This window comes from Garra rufa, chromosome 16, assembly GCF_049309525.1.
Source record: "Garra rufa chromosome 16, GarRuf1.0, whole genome shotgun sequence".
Taxonomy (NCBI): domain Eukaryota; kingdom Metazoa; phylum Chordata; class Actinopteri; order Cypriniformes; family Cyprinidae; genus Garra; species Garra rufa.
The window spans coordinates 13867826-13886397 of NC_133376.1; the positions used below are offsets into that span (position 1 = coordinate 13867826).

Sequence of the window (18572 nt, forward strand, 5' to 3'; positions counted from 1 at the left end):
TCGTAGTACAAAATTAAAACAATGCCAGTATTACAAAATATAACAGTAATTGTATAAATCACAACATCCACACCAGCATGTAAAGTTATAGCGGGAGTCAGCTTTCTCGGCTCCCCTAAGAATGAATTTGGGTAAGTCATGGAAAAGACGGCAATGTCTCCATCACAATATGATTGGATATGACTGGTTATGTTCATCTGTGATTGGTTCATGCGATAAATCCCGCCTCTTGTGTTTGTGCACGTTCCATATTAACAATCAGTCTGAATGAACAATGGCATGAGTGGAAAGACTAATTTTAAAAAAAGGAAACAACTCACACACTTACATATAACCCCTTTGTTATTTCAAAATAACACTTAAAACGCCATGAAAACATGATCTGTAGGAGTTTTTAGTGAGTAATCAGCTTTTTGAAATTTAAAGTAAATGTTAGGCTATATAGTGCTATAAAATGTTTTAACTATTTTTATTAAAATAATTTAGCATTATTTTATATAAAGTATAACATAACAGTATTTATTTCATAACACAACAATTTTGTCAGATTTTTCTAAACTCTTTGAAAAAATGTATTCTCTAATAGTGAATAATAATTAATTTAGGACACATGACTACCCCGTGACCTCTGCTTGTCTTGTTAATAATGAGAACTGCTGAATGTGGGCAGGGCTGGTGGACTCTCTTCTCAGTCGCCTGCTGTTCTCATCTCTCTCTCTCACACACGCACGCACACACGCCGATTCTGATGCTGGAGTCAGAGCATCACCTGCAGTGAGCAGCGCTGGAGTCCCGGAGCAGCTCTCACAGCCGCTGTCTGGATGTCCATGAAAGGCAGAGGATCCAAATACCAGAAAAGAGTGTCGTTTTCTGAGGATGAAGATGAGCAGTGCTGGAAAGAGGAGAACGGCGGTGTGGACGCACATCACCTGAAATCCGTCACGACGGTCAGGGATTCATCGGGATATTACCGGTACAACATGTGAGTGTTCATACAACTCTACAAACTCACATTTAAATGTCTCTGATCTCGGTGATGAAGCAAGAGATCAAGAAAAGGCAGAATAAATCATTTTAATGTCATGAAAAGTATTATAAATTAGATTTCTGTACATTTGTTTGAGTAAAAAAAATGCTTAAAATATTACGTTTCATAGTCATCTCTTAAGTGATAAACACTAACTCACTGATTTTTTTATTTTATTTATTAAAATACATTAAAGATGCATTTAAGTCATTTTTTTTCTGTTGAAATATTCCTGTTGATTTTCTAATGTAATAATATGAACCTTAAAGCTCCACCTAGTGGAAGGTCATTTCTCCACTAAAGAATAATACTGTGGGTTTACTGTAACGATATATTGTCTTCCTAATTGAGCTAAATCTCACTAAATCTTCCTTGGGGGCATTTTTAAACATAAAATAACAAGTCAGTCTTCAGTCTTCATTAGCAATTTTCAAAAAAATAAAAAAAGCAATTTCCCTACCTGAAATGAACTAGTCGGGCTTATTTAAAGGTTTTTCAAAAGTTAATTGAACGTGTAATGTGAGAAAACAAAGAAAAATCCAGGTAAATATCTGTAACTATATTTTAAATGTGCATAATTTCCTCTCAAGATACAGTTCTGCTTAATTATGCAACAAATGTTGGAAAATATAGCACATAAAATGCAAGCTAGATTATACAAGGCAAAAACTTAGCCTTTATTTAACTTTATTCCAAAAATGTTTCAAATGTTATTTCCACCATCAGATAATGCTATTAAATATTATTTTAATTAGCATTATTTGCTATTAAATAACATAAAATAAAAATAAAATAACATAATAAATTGCAATTATTTTTAAAAAAAATAAATAAATACTTAACTCACGTTAAAACACTAAAGGAAGTTGTTTCTTACAGGAAATGTTTTCTTGTGTTTTTTTGTCATTTTAGTACAGTATTTAAATATCAATCATATAAAGTGCCTTGCAAAAGTATTCATACCCTTTATTTTCTCATGTTATGTTGTTTCTGCCTGATGTTAAACTGCTTTAAATTACTTTTTTCCCCATCAATCTACACTCCATACACCATTATGACAAAGCAAATAACAGAATTGTCACAACTAAATTATATATATATATATATATATATATATATATATATATATATATATAAACTCTGAAATTAATACATTGCATAAGTATTCATACCTTTAACTCAGTACTTAGCTAAAGCACATTTTCAGCCTCAAGTCCTTTTGGGTATGATGCGACAAGCTTTGTACATCAGCATTTGGCAACTATCTGCCGTTCTTCTAACCTTATTGAATTATAAGTATAATGTCTTGTTATTAAAATAATTTATATTGGAATTATTTTCACCCATTTGTTCATGCATCAGACAAGTCCAATCAATAAGAAAAGTATAACACATGTACCGTTCATGTCTATAGCACAAATAGTGCAAATGGGTGATAAATAATATAGTAAAATGTGGCCACTAATGAATTACGATGCCTGTCAATTCGCATCTTGATGTAACCTCAATGCTGACATTTGCTTTTCAGGATATACATGATAATTAATTCAGAACTGGAAATGGACTACAATATATCACTGAGTCAAAATGACCATTTGTGTGACTGATGCATCTCATTAGAGGTGGATGTGCTGTGCACATGCTGTCCAGACTGTGAAATACCCACAGATGCTTACGTTTTCAAAGACAGCATGTTCTTTCTGGATAAATAGAGTTGCGGCCTGCAGAATCAATGACAGATAGCCTTCCTCAGTCTTGATTATGAGTGTCTGTATGATTGAAAATGAACGTGCGTCACAAGGCACATTTTTTACATTTTAAGCATGTTTAAACTCCCACATTTGCACCTGATTAACAACGAGCTGCATAATTTATGCCAATCGATCCATTTTTCACAATAATGGACAGGGTGTTTTAATGAGAGGAATAGAAATAGCTTCAGCTCAAATTTTCTGCTTCCTCATCCATGTTTTCTCCAAATGTGTTAACACAACAAGGAATTTCTGATTGCCTTGGTCAAATTTATTTTTACCACAGGTAACCTTTTACACCAGCATTATCATAAATAGTGATTTTTTAGAACACCAATCATTCCTCTAAAGTTCCGTAAATTAATAACCAGTTCCATAAATTCCTGTCAAACCAAATACAAACCTATTCTCATTAGAATATGCTTTCTTGAGTAAAAGTTGAATTTGGTTGTTTTCCAAGCCTAAAAAGATCTTGAGAAGTTAGGAGAAGTTCAAGTAAATGCCAAGGTCATGAGTTTGATTCCCAGGGAATACATGGACTGGATAATTGTATTTATTGAATTCAGGATAAAAGCATCCGCCAAATCCATAAAACGTATTTGGAATTTTGAATATGCAAAGAAAAAGCTCAAATATATTAGAATTTACATTTTTGGTTGCAAGATACACAGTAGAAAGTTTAACCTCAGTCCAGAGCAGATTCAAGTCAGGTTCTGTGTTTGCTAGTTGAGGGGTTTTAGTGGAGACCGAATTATTGAATTGGCATGGTAGAAGTGTCTGCATGGAAAGTTTCGAGTTGAATGCTTCCTCTCCTTTCTGGCCTCTGGTGACGTGGGTGTCTGGAGCTCCAGGGACCCGGCCTGTGTGAAATGAATTTCCCCGCTCAAGCAAATCCAGCAGTTGGGTCCATCTCGCTTCAGACTATAAATTCAGTCTTTAAATTAAACAAACTCATGCTGTGTTCATTTACTCACATCCTGCTTTATCACCAAGTAATGTATGTAGTAAATAATGGATAGCAAGGATAGCAAAATAAAGTAAACTTTGACATGTTATACCCATAATATTTTCATACAGTAGACTACCAGTAAAACTAATAAGTATTCAAACACTTTGACCTGACCATGTTTTGCTCAAGTGTTTTTTCTTTAATTGCTAATGTGAACTTTTTACACCACAGACTAAACAAAATCTAGAATTGCTTGGTAATTAGTTGATCTAAATCAGTATTATCTAATTGTGTACTTAAATTGACAGCTATTCAGCCTAATTTGTCAAAGTTATCTTACATTATCAAGATGAATTTGTTCTGACACAGTTTAACTCTGAGTTCTTGTCATATTTTTATTACCATTTTCTAAACTATAGCAAATTACTTGTGATAATGTGAGAAAGCATAAATGTTGGTTTGACTGTATATTCTAGAATGTGTTAAATATATATAAACATTTTCCATACTTGCTTTGCTCTATTTAACCAGAAATTGCTCTTTGTGAGTGCTGTCTCTATAAAATTATTTTTTAAATATCAGTAATCACAAATGACTGTGAAAAAGCCATAGAAAATCTTTAGTCAGAAAGTGTGAAAATCCTCTCAGAATAAGCTTTTGCAATTGGGAAAGTTCTAGTGCCAAGTTTCCAAAATCTTTGAATGGTTTTTGTATTGTAGAGAAATTAAAGGGTGCCTTTTGAAAAAGTGTCATGATGTCTGAAGATGTCAACAGGCCTAGATCCACCAGGCCAATATTATTAAAGGGTTAGTTTACCCAAAAATAAAAAATAGCTCATTATTTACTCATCCTCCAGGCATCTTGGGTGTACATGACTTCCTTCTTTCTGACGAATCCAGTCGGAGTTATATCAAAATTTAGCCTGGCACTTCCAAGCGCTGTTATGGCAATGGACAAGTGTTTCTTGTCAACAGTCTAAAACAAGTCCAGTACAACAAGTCTCCTGGAGCGAATCAATGCATTTTTGTCAGAATAATATCCATTTCCAGAGGTAAACAAAACAACGATCACAAATTAGAAGTACAAATGAGGATTTGGAAAGAAAAATGTTGAAGGCTTTGATATAAGCCAAGGGGAGACTGGTTTTCCTTTGCTAAAGTAAGGAAACATTGCTTCCTTTGCTCCTGTAAACAAACATTGGTTTTCACAAGACTCACAGGTACATGTGCAATGCCGACATCCTACGTCATCTGCCTGGGGTGTCTTTCTTGTACAACAATTTGCGCAAGCTAGAAAAAAGTGATTATTGCATTTTAAGTATGGATATTTTTCTTACAAAAACACATTGATTCACTGCAAGGAGACCTTTATTCTCTCTCCGTAGCCATGTGAGACCCTTTTTTATTATGGATGGATGGATGCACTTTATTGGACTTTTGACCAACAAAAACCGCTGATTGCCATGATAGAGCTTGAAAGTGCCCGGATAATTTTTTATATAACTCCGATTGAAAGAAGGAATTCATATACACCTAGGAGACCTTGAGGATGAGTAAATAATGGGCTAATTTTCATCTTTGGTTAAACCAACCCTTTAAAGGATTAATTTACTTTTTAGAACAAAAATTTACAGATAATCTACTCACTCCTTTATCATCCAAGATGTTCATGTCTTTCTTTCTTCAGTCTTAAAGAAATTATGTTTTTTGAGGAAAACATTTCAATATTTCTTTCCATGTAATGGATATGTATGGTGCCCCCAAGTTTGAACTTCTAAAATGCAGTTTAAATGCAGCTTCAAGCTATGTGCATGCCTAGTCTGTGTGATTCAGGTCAATACAGTTAGGGTATGTAGAAAAACTCCCATCTCATTTTCTTCCCCAACTTCAAAATCACCCTACACCGCTGCAGAAGTACCAACTCAGTGTTTACATAGTGAACATACAAAGAAGATCAAATGCCCTTTACAAAAAAAGGCAAAACAGCGTTGTAGTATGATTTTGAAGTTCAAGACGAAAATGAGATTTTTGAACGTTTTTTTGTTCTGGAAGTGAACTAATCCTTTAACATTGCTAAAATTAGTACATATTGTCATCACACCCTTGTCATCCAAGATGTTTATGTCTTTCTTTCTTCAGTTGTAAGGAAATTATGTTTTTTGAGTAAAACATTTAAGGATTTCTCTCCATATAATGGACTTTTATGGTGCCCCGAGTTTGAACTTCCAAAATGCAGCTTCAAAGGGCTCTAAACGATCACAGCCAAGGAAAAAAGGGTCTTATCTAGAAAAACGATGGGTTATTTTCTAAAAAAAATTACAATTTTTATACTTTTAACCTTAAATGCTCATCTTGTCTAGCTCGACAAGACGAGCGTTTGAGATTAAAAAGTATATAAGTTATAAATGTTTTTAGAAAATAACCAATTGTTTTGCTAGATAAGGCCCTTCTTCCTCGGCTGTGATCATTTAGAGCCCTTTGAAGCTGCATTTTGGAAGTTCAAACTCAGGGGCACCATAGAAGTTCATTAAATGGAGAGAAATCCTTAAATGTTTTCCTCAAAAAACACCATATCTTGGTGGTTATCTGTAAATTTTTGTTCTGAAAGTGAACTACTTCTTTAACTCCATTCACTCTCATTTGGGCTACTTTTGCTATTATACATTCTCTTCACTCTGTGTGCTTACTAAATGTGAGTCAGCTTGATTTAAGCACAGATGTCACTCCAATAAGACACTCACCTGTTGTCTGATTGTGGCATCTGTTGCGTTTCATTAAAAAGCTATTAAAAACCAGAGGGGGATTTCGCCTTCAGCAGGAGCATCCAGCCCGAATCACCTTCTGGTTTCCGTCCCTGTGGGATCACATCCCTGATGATAAACCACTTGTCAGCTCTCAGTGAGAAAGTCAACTTGTTGGAAATTTGTCAAAAGCGTGAGATATAATCAAGCAGCCCAAGCAGGGAAAGTCACTTCCACTTGGATGAGCCTGACTAATGTTCATGAGGTAAAAACACTTCTTTTTCAATTGCAGGAAATCTTCAGATACTTTCCCCCATCGCAGAATGACCCTACCACGCGAAAAGGGCCGACGACAGGCTGTTCGCGGACCAGCGTTCATGTTCAACGCCCGTGGCAGCAGCCTCACGGCGGAGGAGGAACGCTTTCTGGATGCGGCAGAGTACGGAAATATTCCGGTGGTCCGGAAGATGCTGGAAGAATCACCCACTCTCAATGTGAACTGTGTCGACTACATGGGACAAAACGGGTTACAGCTGGCCGTTGGCAATGAACACCTGGAGGTCACCGAGCTGCTCCTGCGTCGAGACAACCTGGCTCGTGTCGGGGATGCGCTCCTGCTGGCAATTTCCAAAGGTTATGTACGTATTGTGGAGGCCCTGCTGGGACATCCGTCCTTCGCGGGCGGGGAACGACTCACCCGTAGCCCCTGCGAGTTGCAAGACGACGACTTTTACTCATACGACGAGGACGGCACACGTTTCTCGCCCGATATCACGCCTATTATCCTGGCCGCCCACTGCCAGAAATACGAAGTTGTGCACATGCTGCTGTTAAAGGGCGCCAGGATCGAGCGGCCGCACGATTACTTCTGCAAATGCGCTGACTGCACGGAGAAGCAGAGGAAGGACTCGTTTAGCCACTCGCGCTCCAGGATAAATGCATACCGTGGACTGGCCAGTCCGGCTTATCTCTCTCTGTCCAGCGAAGACCCTGTTCTGACCGCGCTGGAGCTGAGCAATGAGCTTGCCAAACTCGCTAACATCGAAAAAGAGTTTAAGGTAGGGTGGGCTCTACTGTGGGTCTAGATTAACATACTTTTGTTTTTGCTTTAAAGGATAACTATTGCCAAAATGCAACCTGGGCTGTTTTTTTTTTTTTTTTTTACTGCAAACGAGACAAACTTATATCCAACAGCATAATTACGACACTGAGCCGTTTTTGAGATTGACCGTGATTTCGTTTTGCGGTCAATGGCCGGTGAATGGGAGTACTAGGGGCATAACTTTGAGCGCATCAAAATCGATATTTTTACAACACTATGAAGGCTCGACACACCATGAAACTTTGCTCGAAGTATCGCCTGGGTCTCTACACATGAACTCGAGCATTGAGAACATTGTTTGTGTACACAGAGTTTACTAAAAAGAAAGGTTTTGAACAACTCACTTACACTGTTTTGAGTTTCCGCTTGTGGCCGTCTTGCCAGTCAAGAGGTGTCAATCTCCGAATGCGAGGATGGATAGCTCCTAAAGCATATTTCCATATAAATGCACGGCTAATTCGTTGTTTTGTCACAAGTGAAAAACAATATTAACCTTCTAGTTGTAAAAAGAGCCTCATATAAGCCTAATATTTCGTCCTATGGAGTCCATTCATTCACATTCGGAGATCGACACGTCTTGACTGGCAAGACGACTGCGAGCGGAAACTCAAACAGTGAAAGTGACCCTGCTGAAAAAAAAAACAGCATATGCTGGTTAGGTAGGTTTTGGTGCTGGGATGGTTTATGCTGGTCATGTTGCTGGTCAAGGACCAGCATAAACCAGCAAATGGCCAGCATAAACCAGCAAAGGACCAGCATAAACCATTAAAGGACCAGCATAAACCAGCAAATGGCCAGCATAAACCAGCAAAGGACCAGCAAAGGACCAGCATAAACCAGCAAAGGACCAGCATAAACCAGCTAAAACCATCATCCCAGCACCAAAACCTACCTAACCAGCATATGCTGTTTTTTTCAGCAGGGGAATTACAAACTCTGTGTACACAAACAATGTTCTCAATGCTCGAGTTCATGTGTAGAGACCCAGGTGATACTTCGAGCAAAGTTTCATGGTGTGTCGAGTCTTCTTAGTGTTGTAAAAATATTGATTTTGATGCGCTCAAAGTTATGCCCCTAGTACTCCCATTCACCGGCCACTGACCACAAAACGAAATCACGGTCAATCTCAAAAACGGCTTGTTTGTCGTAATTATGCTTTTAGATATAAGTTTGTCTCGTTTACAGTAAAAAAAAAAAACAGCTCAGGTTGTATTTTGGCAATAGTTATCCTTTAATAACATGGCTTTTTATTTGTTTTGAATGTTCTAATTTGATTTGCATAATAGTTTTTCTTTATTAGCCGTGTACACACTGCAAAGTTACGGGAGTCACAACCACTATAGAAGAGCAAATTCATTTTTCTAAATTTTTACACTGCATATAGTAATACATGCGCAAACTGTGATATCTGATTCATGAAAAAAAGATTCTTATAAGTCAGTTTTGATGAATCACTTAAAAAGATTCACAAAAACGATCTTAAACTCACTTGTGAGACTGGATTATCATGGCCCATCTATCATAGTTTTAAGTTTACAACATAAACACCATGGCTTTTTATTTAAATTTAAGCTTACATCTCGCAATTCTGACTTTTCTCAGAACTGTAAGATATAAACTCGCAATGCTGACTTTTCTTCTTGCAATTTCGACTTTTTGTATCTCGCAATTCTGACTTTCTTTCACGCAGTTGTGAGTTTGTATCTCACAATTCTGACATAATTTCTTAGAATTGCGAGTTTATATCTTGGAATTCTAACTTTATAATCGCAATTGCGAGTTTATATCGTGCAATTGTAACTGTATAACTTGCCATTTTGACTTTATATCATGCAATTCCGACTTTATTTCTCAGAATTGCCAGTTTATATCTCACAATTCTGACTTTATTACTTGCAATTGTACGTTTATATCTCACAATTCTGAGGAAAAGGTCCAAATTGTGAGATAACAATTCGGCAAAACTTTTTTATTATTCAGTGGTGGAAACAGACTTCCATAGGTTTTAGAATCACAACCACTTTTAAATAGTGAATGAATGTAATTAATTATTTAACTGCACTGCATATAAAATTAATACAGAAGTTACTCCTGATTCACACCCGATAAAACAACTGATCTCACAGCAATTCGTACATATTCAGGTGGCTAATTCATACGAATTTCTACATTTTTGTAAAAAACAATACATATTTTACAAGGTGGCAAATTCGTAGGAATTCATACGATCTGGCTCATATGAATTTGTACGGTTTGTCGTACATGAGTTGTGTCGTATGTTAGATGGCATTGAAAATACAGTCGAGAAAAAAAAAACTTTGTAAAAATGCAGTTTTGTCATTTATTTGATGCTTCTACTTTAAACACTTTTATTTAAATGTGCTTGTGAATGTTTTGAATCTACAGCAGACTTATTTCCCCTTAAGCATTTTGCATAATGTATTTTTTGGCCATGTTCACACTGCAGAGTTCTAGGAGTCACAACCCGTTTAATATATAAGAGTGAATTAATCTCCTAGATTATTACACTGCATATAGAAATAATACATTCGTAAACTGTGATATCTGATTTATGAATAAAAGACTCTTATGAGTTAAGAAAGATTCACAAAATGATCTCAAACTCATCACATTTTTAATTTTGCACACAGAAAACATACAAAATCATATGAGTGAGGTTGGTTGAATTCATATTAGCCACCTTATCAAATACGAACAAATTGGTAAAAAAAAAACTGTGTAAAAATACACTTTTTTTCATTTTTTGTTAGATTGCATGAGTTAATCACATCTTTAAAAAATGACGGAGCAACAAACACAGCACAAACCGTGTTGTCCGATTCGTGAACAAATTATGAGTTGGTTTCGATGAATCCATCAAAAATATTCACAAAATGAGATTTGAATTAGATTTAGTAAGTGGATCATTCAAAGCTGAGAACACATTTGATTCCCTTACTGAATTGAGTCAGTTTGTCCTATTCGAAAAAGAACCTGCAGTGTGAACATGGCCAGTTGCAAGCTGCATTTTGATGTATGTCAAACTTTAAACTTCTTTCTCCATCCAAGACTCTCACAGAATCAGGGTTCATCTTATGTTTGCTTCACTTATCTTAACATTTATCTCCATTTTAACAGCATTTTTAACTTCTGTTGCGTGTGTGTGTTTGTGTGCTGCCGCCGTCGACAGGATAAAAAGAACCGTAATAAAGAGACACCGCAGCACAATGCCTTCTTTCTGGTAAATATGTTTGACTACATAATTTTCACTAACTCAGACTAACAGTAACTAAATGTCATGCTTGCTGATTCTGCTCTTATGTCAAGGCTGGCCTGTCTGCTTGTCTGTCTGGACAATCGAAACGCTGAATCGCTATCAGTTCTTGCAGCAGCAGAATCGAGAGAAATGTTTAATATAGCGCAGAGCCAGAGATTCTCTTCAGATAAACTGAGCTCTCTCTTCAGCTCTGTATCAGTACAAGAGCTTTATTTCAGAATGAATCATTTGTTGTATTTTATTAAGCTGCAGAACTCATGTATTCAAAGCTCACTGATGCACAAAGAACCATATAATGATGCATAAATGTGTGAATCTCACAAAGCCTGTCTAGAACAGGTCATATTTCAAACGAAATTAAAAAGTTAAAAATTTGCATGAAGAAAATGAAGAGCTTTTGTAAAATCATAAGATTTTTTTTTGCATTGTGACATTGTTTTTATGCAGTTAAATAGACCCTAGTTCTGTAAATCAAACTTTTGTTGTTGTAAATTAAAAAATGTATTTATACATCATGTTTTATTAATTTTATTTAAATTAGCATAAAGGTGGTATATTTATTTATTTTTGGATTTTGGAGAGAAGTGGAATCCATTTGCTACAGTTTGAAAATAATCAAAATTAGACGCCATTTTCTTTATGAAAATATTTTATATATTTTTATCTAGTTATATAGTTAATCATAGTATTTTAAATATAATATTTAATATTTTTTAAATTGATTTTAGAGTGAAATATGACCTGGACATGTTTCTTTGAGATTCATCTAAAACTTACTTTCATCCTTGATGTATACTTTTACATTTTGCCTTATCGAGCAAATAGATGTCACATTGTCACATGGAACTTTTATACACCCATCATACATTTGATAACAGATGACGTCTGATGTCTGCTTCTCATGTAACATATGGTCAGTATTGTTTTTATATTGTTTTTATATTGTTTTTCTCATGCTGAACAGAGGTTGTTGTCATCCTGGTGGTGTGGGAAGGTATAATATTCTCCCACAGAGAACAATAAAGCACACAGCATGTAATGATTTAAACATAACCTCAGCGGCAGTGCATGCTGGGAGATCACACTGATATGACGTCTACCTGATGTCTCTCAGGTGAACCCTGTGGAGGACTGCATACTGTTTGATTATGCTTATTCAGTACAGTCAATACTGTTTTTAAATGAAGCAAAGAACCATTCGGCATCATGACTTGAGTGTATCTGAGGTTAACAAGTGAGGTATTGACTTGTCCTCATGGTAAAAGATTGATGGTGCTACGGTTGAATAATTCAGTCATGAAGAAGTCAAAGAATCACCCAGGATGATTCACATAAACAACCCAACTCTTATGAAACCGCTAAATTATGTAAAGGGAATCAATAACCAAGATCTTCTTCTAGAGAGTTTAGAAAACATAGTTGTTATTGGAAATAGATAAGACTTAAGACTCCATCACTTCATCACTTTTTCTTTTTGTTTGTTTGTTTGTTTGTAAAAACTGTTGGCATGCTGTTTAAATGGAAGCCTGTTTTTGCCACTGGATAAAAAATTAAAAAAGGTAATTGGCACTTTTTATCTTACAATTCTGACTTTTTGTGAGATTTGTTTGCTGAGTTTACATCTCGCAATTCTGACCCTTTTTTGCGAGGTATAAAGTCAGAATTGCTAGATATAAACTCACAATTGCGAGTTATAAAGTCAGAATTGCTAGATATAAAGTCAGAATTGTGGGATATAAACTTACATTTGTGAGATATTAAGTCAGAATTGTGTGACTTTTTTTAGAACTGCAAGATATAAACTCACAATTCTAACTTTTTTTCATTAACTTGCAATTCTGCTAGATATAAACTTGCAGTTTTCTCAGAACTGCGAGACATAAACTTGCAATTCTGACTTTTTTACCGCTATTGCGTCATGTAAACTCGAAATTCTGACTTTTTTCTCAGAACTGCGAGATATAAACGCACGATTGCGAGTTATAAAGTCAGAATTCTGGGATATAAACTCACAATTGTGAGATATAAATTCAGAATTGATCACAATTCTGACTTTTTTCTTGCACTTGCGTCATATAAACTCGCAATTCTGACTTTTTTTCTCGCAATTTCATCATATAAACTTTTTTCTCAGAACTGCGAGACAAACTCGCAATTCTGGCAATCTTTTCTCGTAACTGCATCATATAAACTCACAATTCTGACTTTTTTTCTCAGAACTGCGAGACAAACTCGCAATTCTGACTTTTTTCTCGCAATTGCATCATATACACTCACATTTCTGAACTGCAAGATATAAAGTCAGAATTGCAGGATATAAACTCCCAATTGTGAGATATAAATTCAGAATTGCAAGCTATAAACTCGCAATTCAGACTTTTTTTTTCTCAGAACTGCAAGATAAATGCACAATTGCGAGTTATAAAGTCAGAATTGCTAGATATAAAGTCAGAATTCTGGGAAACTCACAATTGTGAGATATAAATTCAGAATTGCGTGCTATAAACTCGCAATTCTGACTTTTTTCTTGCACTTGCGTCATAAACTTGCAGTTCTGACTTTTTTTCTCGCAATTGCGTCATATAAACTTGAAATTCTGACTTTTTTTCTCAGAACTGCGAGACATAAACTCGCATTTCTGACTTTTTTCTCGCAATTGCATCATATAAACTCGAAATTCTGACTTTTTTCTCAGAACTGCGAGATATAAACGCACAATTGCGAGTTATAAAGTCAGAATTGCTAAATATAAAGTCAGAATTCTGGGATGTAAACTCACAATTGTGAGATATAAATTCAGAATTGTGTGCTATAAACTTGCAATTCTGACTTTTTTCTTGCACTTGTGTCATATAAACTCACAATTCTGATTTTTTTTTTCTGAGAACTGCAAGATATAAAGTCAGAATTGCAGGATATATACTCCCAATTTCTGACTTTTTTTCTCGCAATTGCGAGTTTGTATCTCGCAATTCTGACTTTTTTTCACAGAATTGTGAGATATAAACTCGCAATTGCAAAAAAAGACTGATATGTTCACAGAATAGAGTTTATATTGCATAATTCTGACTTTATTTCTCAGAATTATGAGTTTATATCTCAGAATTCTGACATTATAACTTGCAATTGGGAGTTTATATCATGTAATTCTGAGAAATAAAGTCATTGCAATTTAAACTTGCAATTCTGAGAAATGAAGTTGTAATTGCGTGATATAAACTCGCAATTGCAAGTTATAAAGTCAGAATTCCTAGATATAAATTCGCAATTCTGAGAAATGAAGTCAGAATTGTGATATAAACTTGCAATTGCAAGTTATTTAGTCAGAATTGTGAGACATAAACCCACAATTCTGTGAACATATCAGTCTCTTTTTTTCTCCTCAGAACTGGACATTATAACTTGAGTTTATATCTCACAATTCTAAGGAAAAAGTCAGAATTGCGAGATACAAAGTCACAGTTGCGAAAAGAAAAAAAAAAGTCAACATTGTGAGTTTGTATCACTCAGTTCTGGGAAAAAAAGTCAGAATTGTGAGATAACAAGTTGCAATAACCTTTTTAACTTTTTTATTCAGTGGTGGAAACGGGTATCCATATGTTCTTTTGTGTATTAACTTTTTAATGTCTCTTCAAAGCTGCATTAGTCAACATGAAATTCCTTTCACAAACTATTTTACCTAATACCGGTTAGAGAAAAATATAGGGTGGGATATAAGGCATTAAAAATGCATATAAAACAGGTTGATGGAAACATTGCTAGAGTTCTGTTAAATAATATCCACCAGTAAGTCAATTTACAATAGACCCAGTGCTATGGAAGTATATAGGTTGAGTTTTGATTTCATGTTGGCTTTAGTTTACCATTTTCTGTTGTTTTATGGTGTGATGCATTTTATGAATATGTGAACTTGTTCTGTTTCAAAGAGTTTTCTAACAACATAAAATATTTAAAGTGGACCCAAAATTATTTGGACACCTAAGTAGACGTGAAAATGTCTAAAATCATTAGATATAAGCATTTTACAAGCAAACATTTGACAAAAAAAAAATGTATATTTTATATTTTAATCTTTAAAGAAATAGTTTTAAAAATGAAAATTTGATGAAAAATATATTCATATTTGATCAAAGAAATTTAGCCTTAAGTAATTTTCTCACCAGTGGATCCTCTGCAGTGAATGGGTGCCGTCAGAATGAGAGTCTGATTCAAACATCACAATAATCCACAAGTAATCCACACCACTCCAGTCCATCAGTTAGCATGTTGTGAAGCAAAAAAAACTGTGTGTTTGTAGAAAACAAATCCATTGGTGAGCAAGTGATGTAAAACTAAATTTCTCAGAATCTGTTCCAATGAAAAAACAAACTCATCTATTGGATGGCCTGAGGGTGAGTGCATTTTCAGCAGATTTTCATCCTCTGATTGGACATCTGTGTGATCTGTGTGAACATACATCAACTAAAAAACACCAGCTGAAAACACTGACACTTTAAACATGATGAAGAAAATTTTGAAGTTAATGAACAGAAATGATTCTGCAGCATCTGACACACAAATCCCAATACTTGATTTGATACGTTGTTATCTAATGAAATGACTAATGAATAAATATTTAAACATCCAAATATTTTTAGGTTCACATCAGGTTTTGCTGCTCATCCACTAAAACATTTGTTTTGTAATGTCAGTGTTTTGATATCAAAAAGGAGAGCAGTCAGTGACCTTAAAGTCTCATTTACTATTCAAGGACAAATACATTTTCCAGGAACAGAGGAGCACATCGCTTTAGCCAAAACCGAAGATAATTGCAGTTGTTGCGTAAATGTCACAGTCATTACAATCACCTCCCCTTTGAAAAATTGACAAATCTTGGCAGAATCTCCTAAATAAACTAGATCAGTGTGTTTCATTTATTCTCTTTCCATGAAAGCTATTAGGGCTAAATGGTGTTGTGTTTGGAGTCTGATGGATTCTGACAAATTCTCCATCTCCTCCTGATGCCCTTGAGTCAGTTGTTGCAGTGGTTGTTCAAGCCTGACAACCTTTTCACCTGAAAGGCCCCTGTGGACCGTGAGCTCTTGTTTTACAGTGGTTAAACAAACATTTTCTGCTCTTTCTCTCCTTCTCTGCAGAATGACTACAGGAAGCTGTCAATGCAGTGTAAAGACTTTGTGGTTGGCGTTTTGGATCTGTGCAGGGACACAGAGGAGGTGGAGGCCATCTTGAACGGAGATATATCCGCCGAGCTCGAAGAAGGCCAGCATCATCGCTCTCTGCTCAGTCGAGTCAAACTGGCCATTAAATACGAGGTTAAGAAGGCAAGTGACCATCTAATAATGCCAATGCAGATGCAAGCTGAGACTTTACCACCAAAAGTAACCTGCTCTGTCTTTGCTCTGCGATGTATGTTTCACTGCATATTTTCCAGTCGCCTCAGTTCAAGCGGCATGTGAAACCGATCATCTGAAAAAAATCCAAAAAAACAAAACAAAAAATCCAGAAAAACACATTTCAAAAAAGTTATAAATTGATTTGCATTTTAATGAGTGAAATAAGTATTTGACCCCTTCGCAAAACATGACTTAGTACTTGGTGGCAAAACCCTTGTTGGCAATCACAGAGGTCAGAGGTTTCTTGTAGTTGGCCACCAGGTTTGCACACATCTCAGGAGGGATTTTGTCCCACTCCTCTTTGCAGATCCTCTTCAAGTCATTAAGATTTTTAGGCTGACGTTTGGCAGCTCGAACCTTCAGCTAATTCAGGATTAAGGTCTGGAGACTGGCTAGGCCACTCAAAAACCTTAATGTGCTTCTTCTTGAGCCACTCCTTTGTTGCCTTGGCCATGTGTTTTGGGCCACTGTCATGCTGGAATGCCCATCCACGACCCATTTTCAATGCCCTGGCTGAGGGAAGGAGGTTCTCACTCAACTTAGCAGAAAAACACCCCCAAAGCATAACCTCCATGTTTGACGGTGATGATGGTGATCTTGGGATCATAGGCAGCATTCCTCCTCCTCCAAACACAACGAGCTGATGCCAAAGAGCTTGATTTTGGTCTCATCTGACCACAACACTTTCACCCAAGTCTTCTCTGAATCATTCAAATGTTCGTTAGCAAACTTCAGACAGTCTGTACATGTGCTTTCCCTTTTCAGTGAGTGCTCCTAATCTCAGCTCGTCACCTGTATAAAAGACACCTGTGAGCCAGAAATCTTGCTGATTGATAGATAAATACTTATTTCACTTATTAAAATGCAAATCAATTTATAACTTCTTTGAAATGTGTTTTTCTGGATTGTTGTTATTCTGTCTCTCACTGTTCAAATAAACCTACCATTAAAATTATAGACTGATCATACCTTTGTCAGTGCGTACAAAAATGTACAAAATCAGCAGGGGATGAAATTATTTATTTCCCCACTGTAGTTATAGCATAAAATAAACATAAATGAACATCAGAGTCATGCTGTCTCCACTACTAGTCTACTGATGTTAATCTAACTCTCCTGTTTGGGTTGTTTGTTGGACAAAATGGTGGATTCAGCATTATGATCAGAAAAAAAAAAGTTTATTCAGCTATTAATCTGATCAAAAGTGATGGTAAGGCCATATATAATGTTACAAAACAATTTCAAATAAATGTTGTTGTTTATAATATAAAAGTAGCAAAAAAACTAGCAAAAACTGTTTTAATATTCTATTACTGATAATTTAGTACCAGTAATAATAAAAAATTAATGAGCAGCAAATCAGCATATTAGAAAGATTTCTGAATTTCTAAAAGATGTGACACTGAAGACTAGAGTAAGGATGCTGAAAATTCAGCTTTGCATCACAGCAATAAGTTACATTTTAAAATATATTTAAATAGAAAACAGTTATTAGAAATTATATTTATATAATATTATATAACTGCATTTTTCATCAAATAAATTCAGCCTTGGTGAGCAGAAGAAAGTTCTTTCAAAAACACAAAATCTGAATTATTCCAAGCCTTTGACTAATAGTGTTGTTGTTGTATTTATTTTGCTGCAGTGTTCAAAGTGCATCAATGCATAAAAAGGATGTTTTAGATTATTTACTTTACAGGAAAACAAACAAACAATACCGATTATCAATATGATGGCATTTCGGACAGAAACGGGCATGAGTAATTTATGGCATATTTATTTTGCTGCAGAATGTGTATTCAGAGTTTATCGACAGAAAAATGCAATTATAAAGAAATAGATTCATACAACACAGTATGCATCGCTGGAGATTGTTGACCTTAATATGTAATTATAAAATGACAATGAGTGTTTCTAAAAGCTTCTGTGTAAAACATTATTTAGGACTGACATGGACTGGCGTTTGTCAAAGCTGCTTTGATTTACATTGCCTGAGATATTTGGTTAAAGCATGTCTTGGATTTTCACTGGGAATGTAATGACATGAAGCAGAGAGAAGTAGATAAAGAGGACCGCAATTAATCACATGTATTTTATTGTGAAAGTGTGAATAATCCTCTGTGCTGACTTAGCTTTGTTTAATCACCGGACACACACGTCGTCCCCTTCTCTCAAACACACAAACACACTGTCAGGGACGCAATCCGGCGAAGCGTTAATCAGGCTAACAGCTCCAGCACCGCACAGCCTTAACGCAGCCACCCTGACAAAAAGTGTAATTTAAAGATGAGATTTCAAGAGCTCTAAACGCTCCCAGGAGGATGTGGAGTGTG

The 18572-nt window shown here is 35.6% G+C and overlaps 1 protein-coding gene across 1 annotated transcript in view; it reads left to right on the top strand.

Annotated features, from left to right (window-relative positions):
* The first annotated feature begins 821 nt into the window (after positions 1-821).
* The window catches only part of trpc3 (transient receptor potential cation channel, subfamily C, member 3), a 60422-nt gene continuing 42671 nt past the window's right edge, over positions 822-18572 (top strand). Inside the window, exons 1-3 of the mRNA XM_073820104.1 lie at positions 822-982; positions 6760-7525; positions 15982-16167. Of these exons, the coding sequence (XP_073676205.1) occupies positions 822-982; positions 6760-7525; positions 15982-16167 (1113 nt within the window). The remainder of the gene's footprint in view (positions 983-6759; positions 7526-15981; positions 16168-18572) is intronic.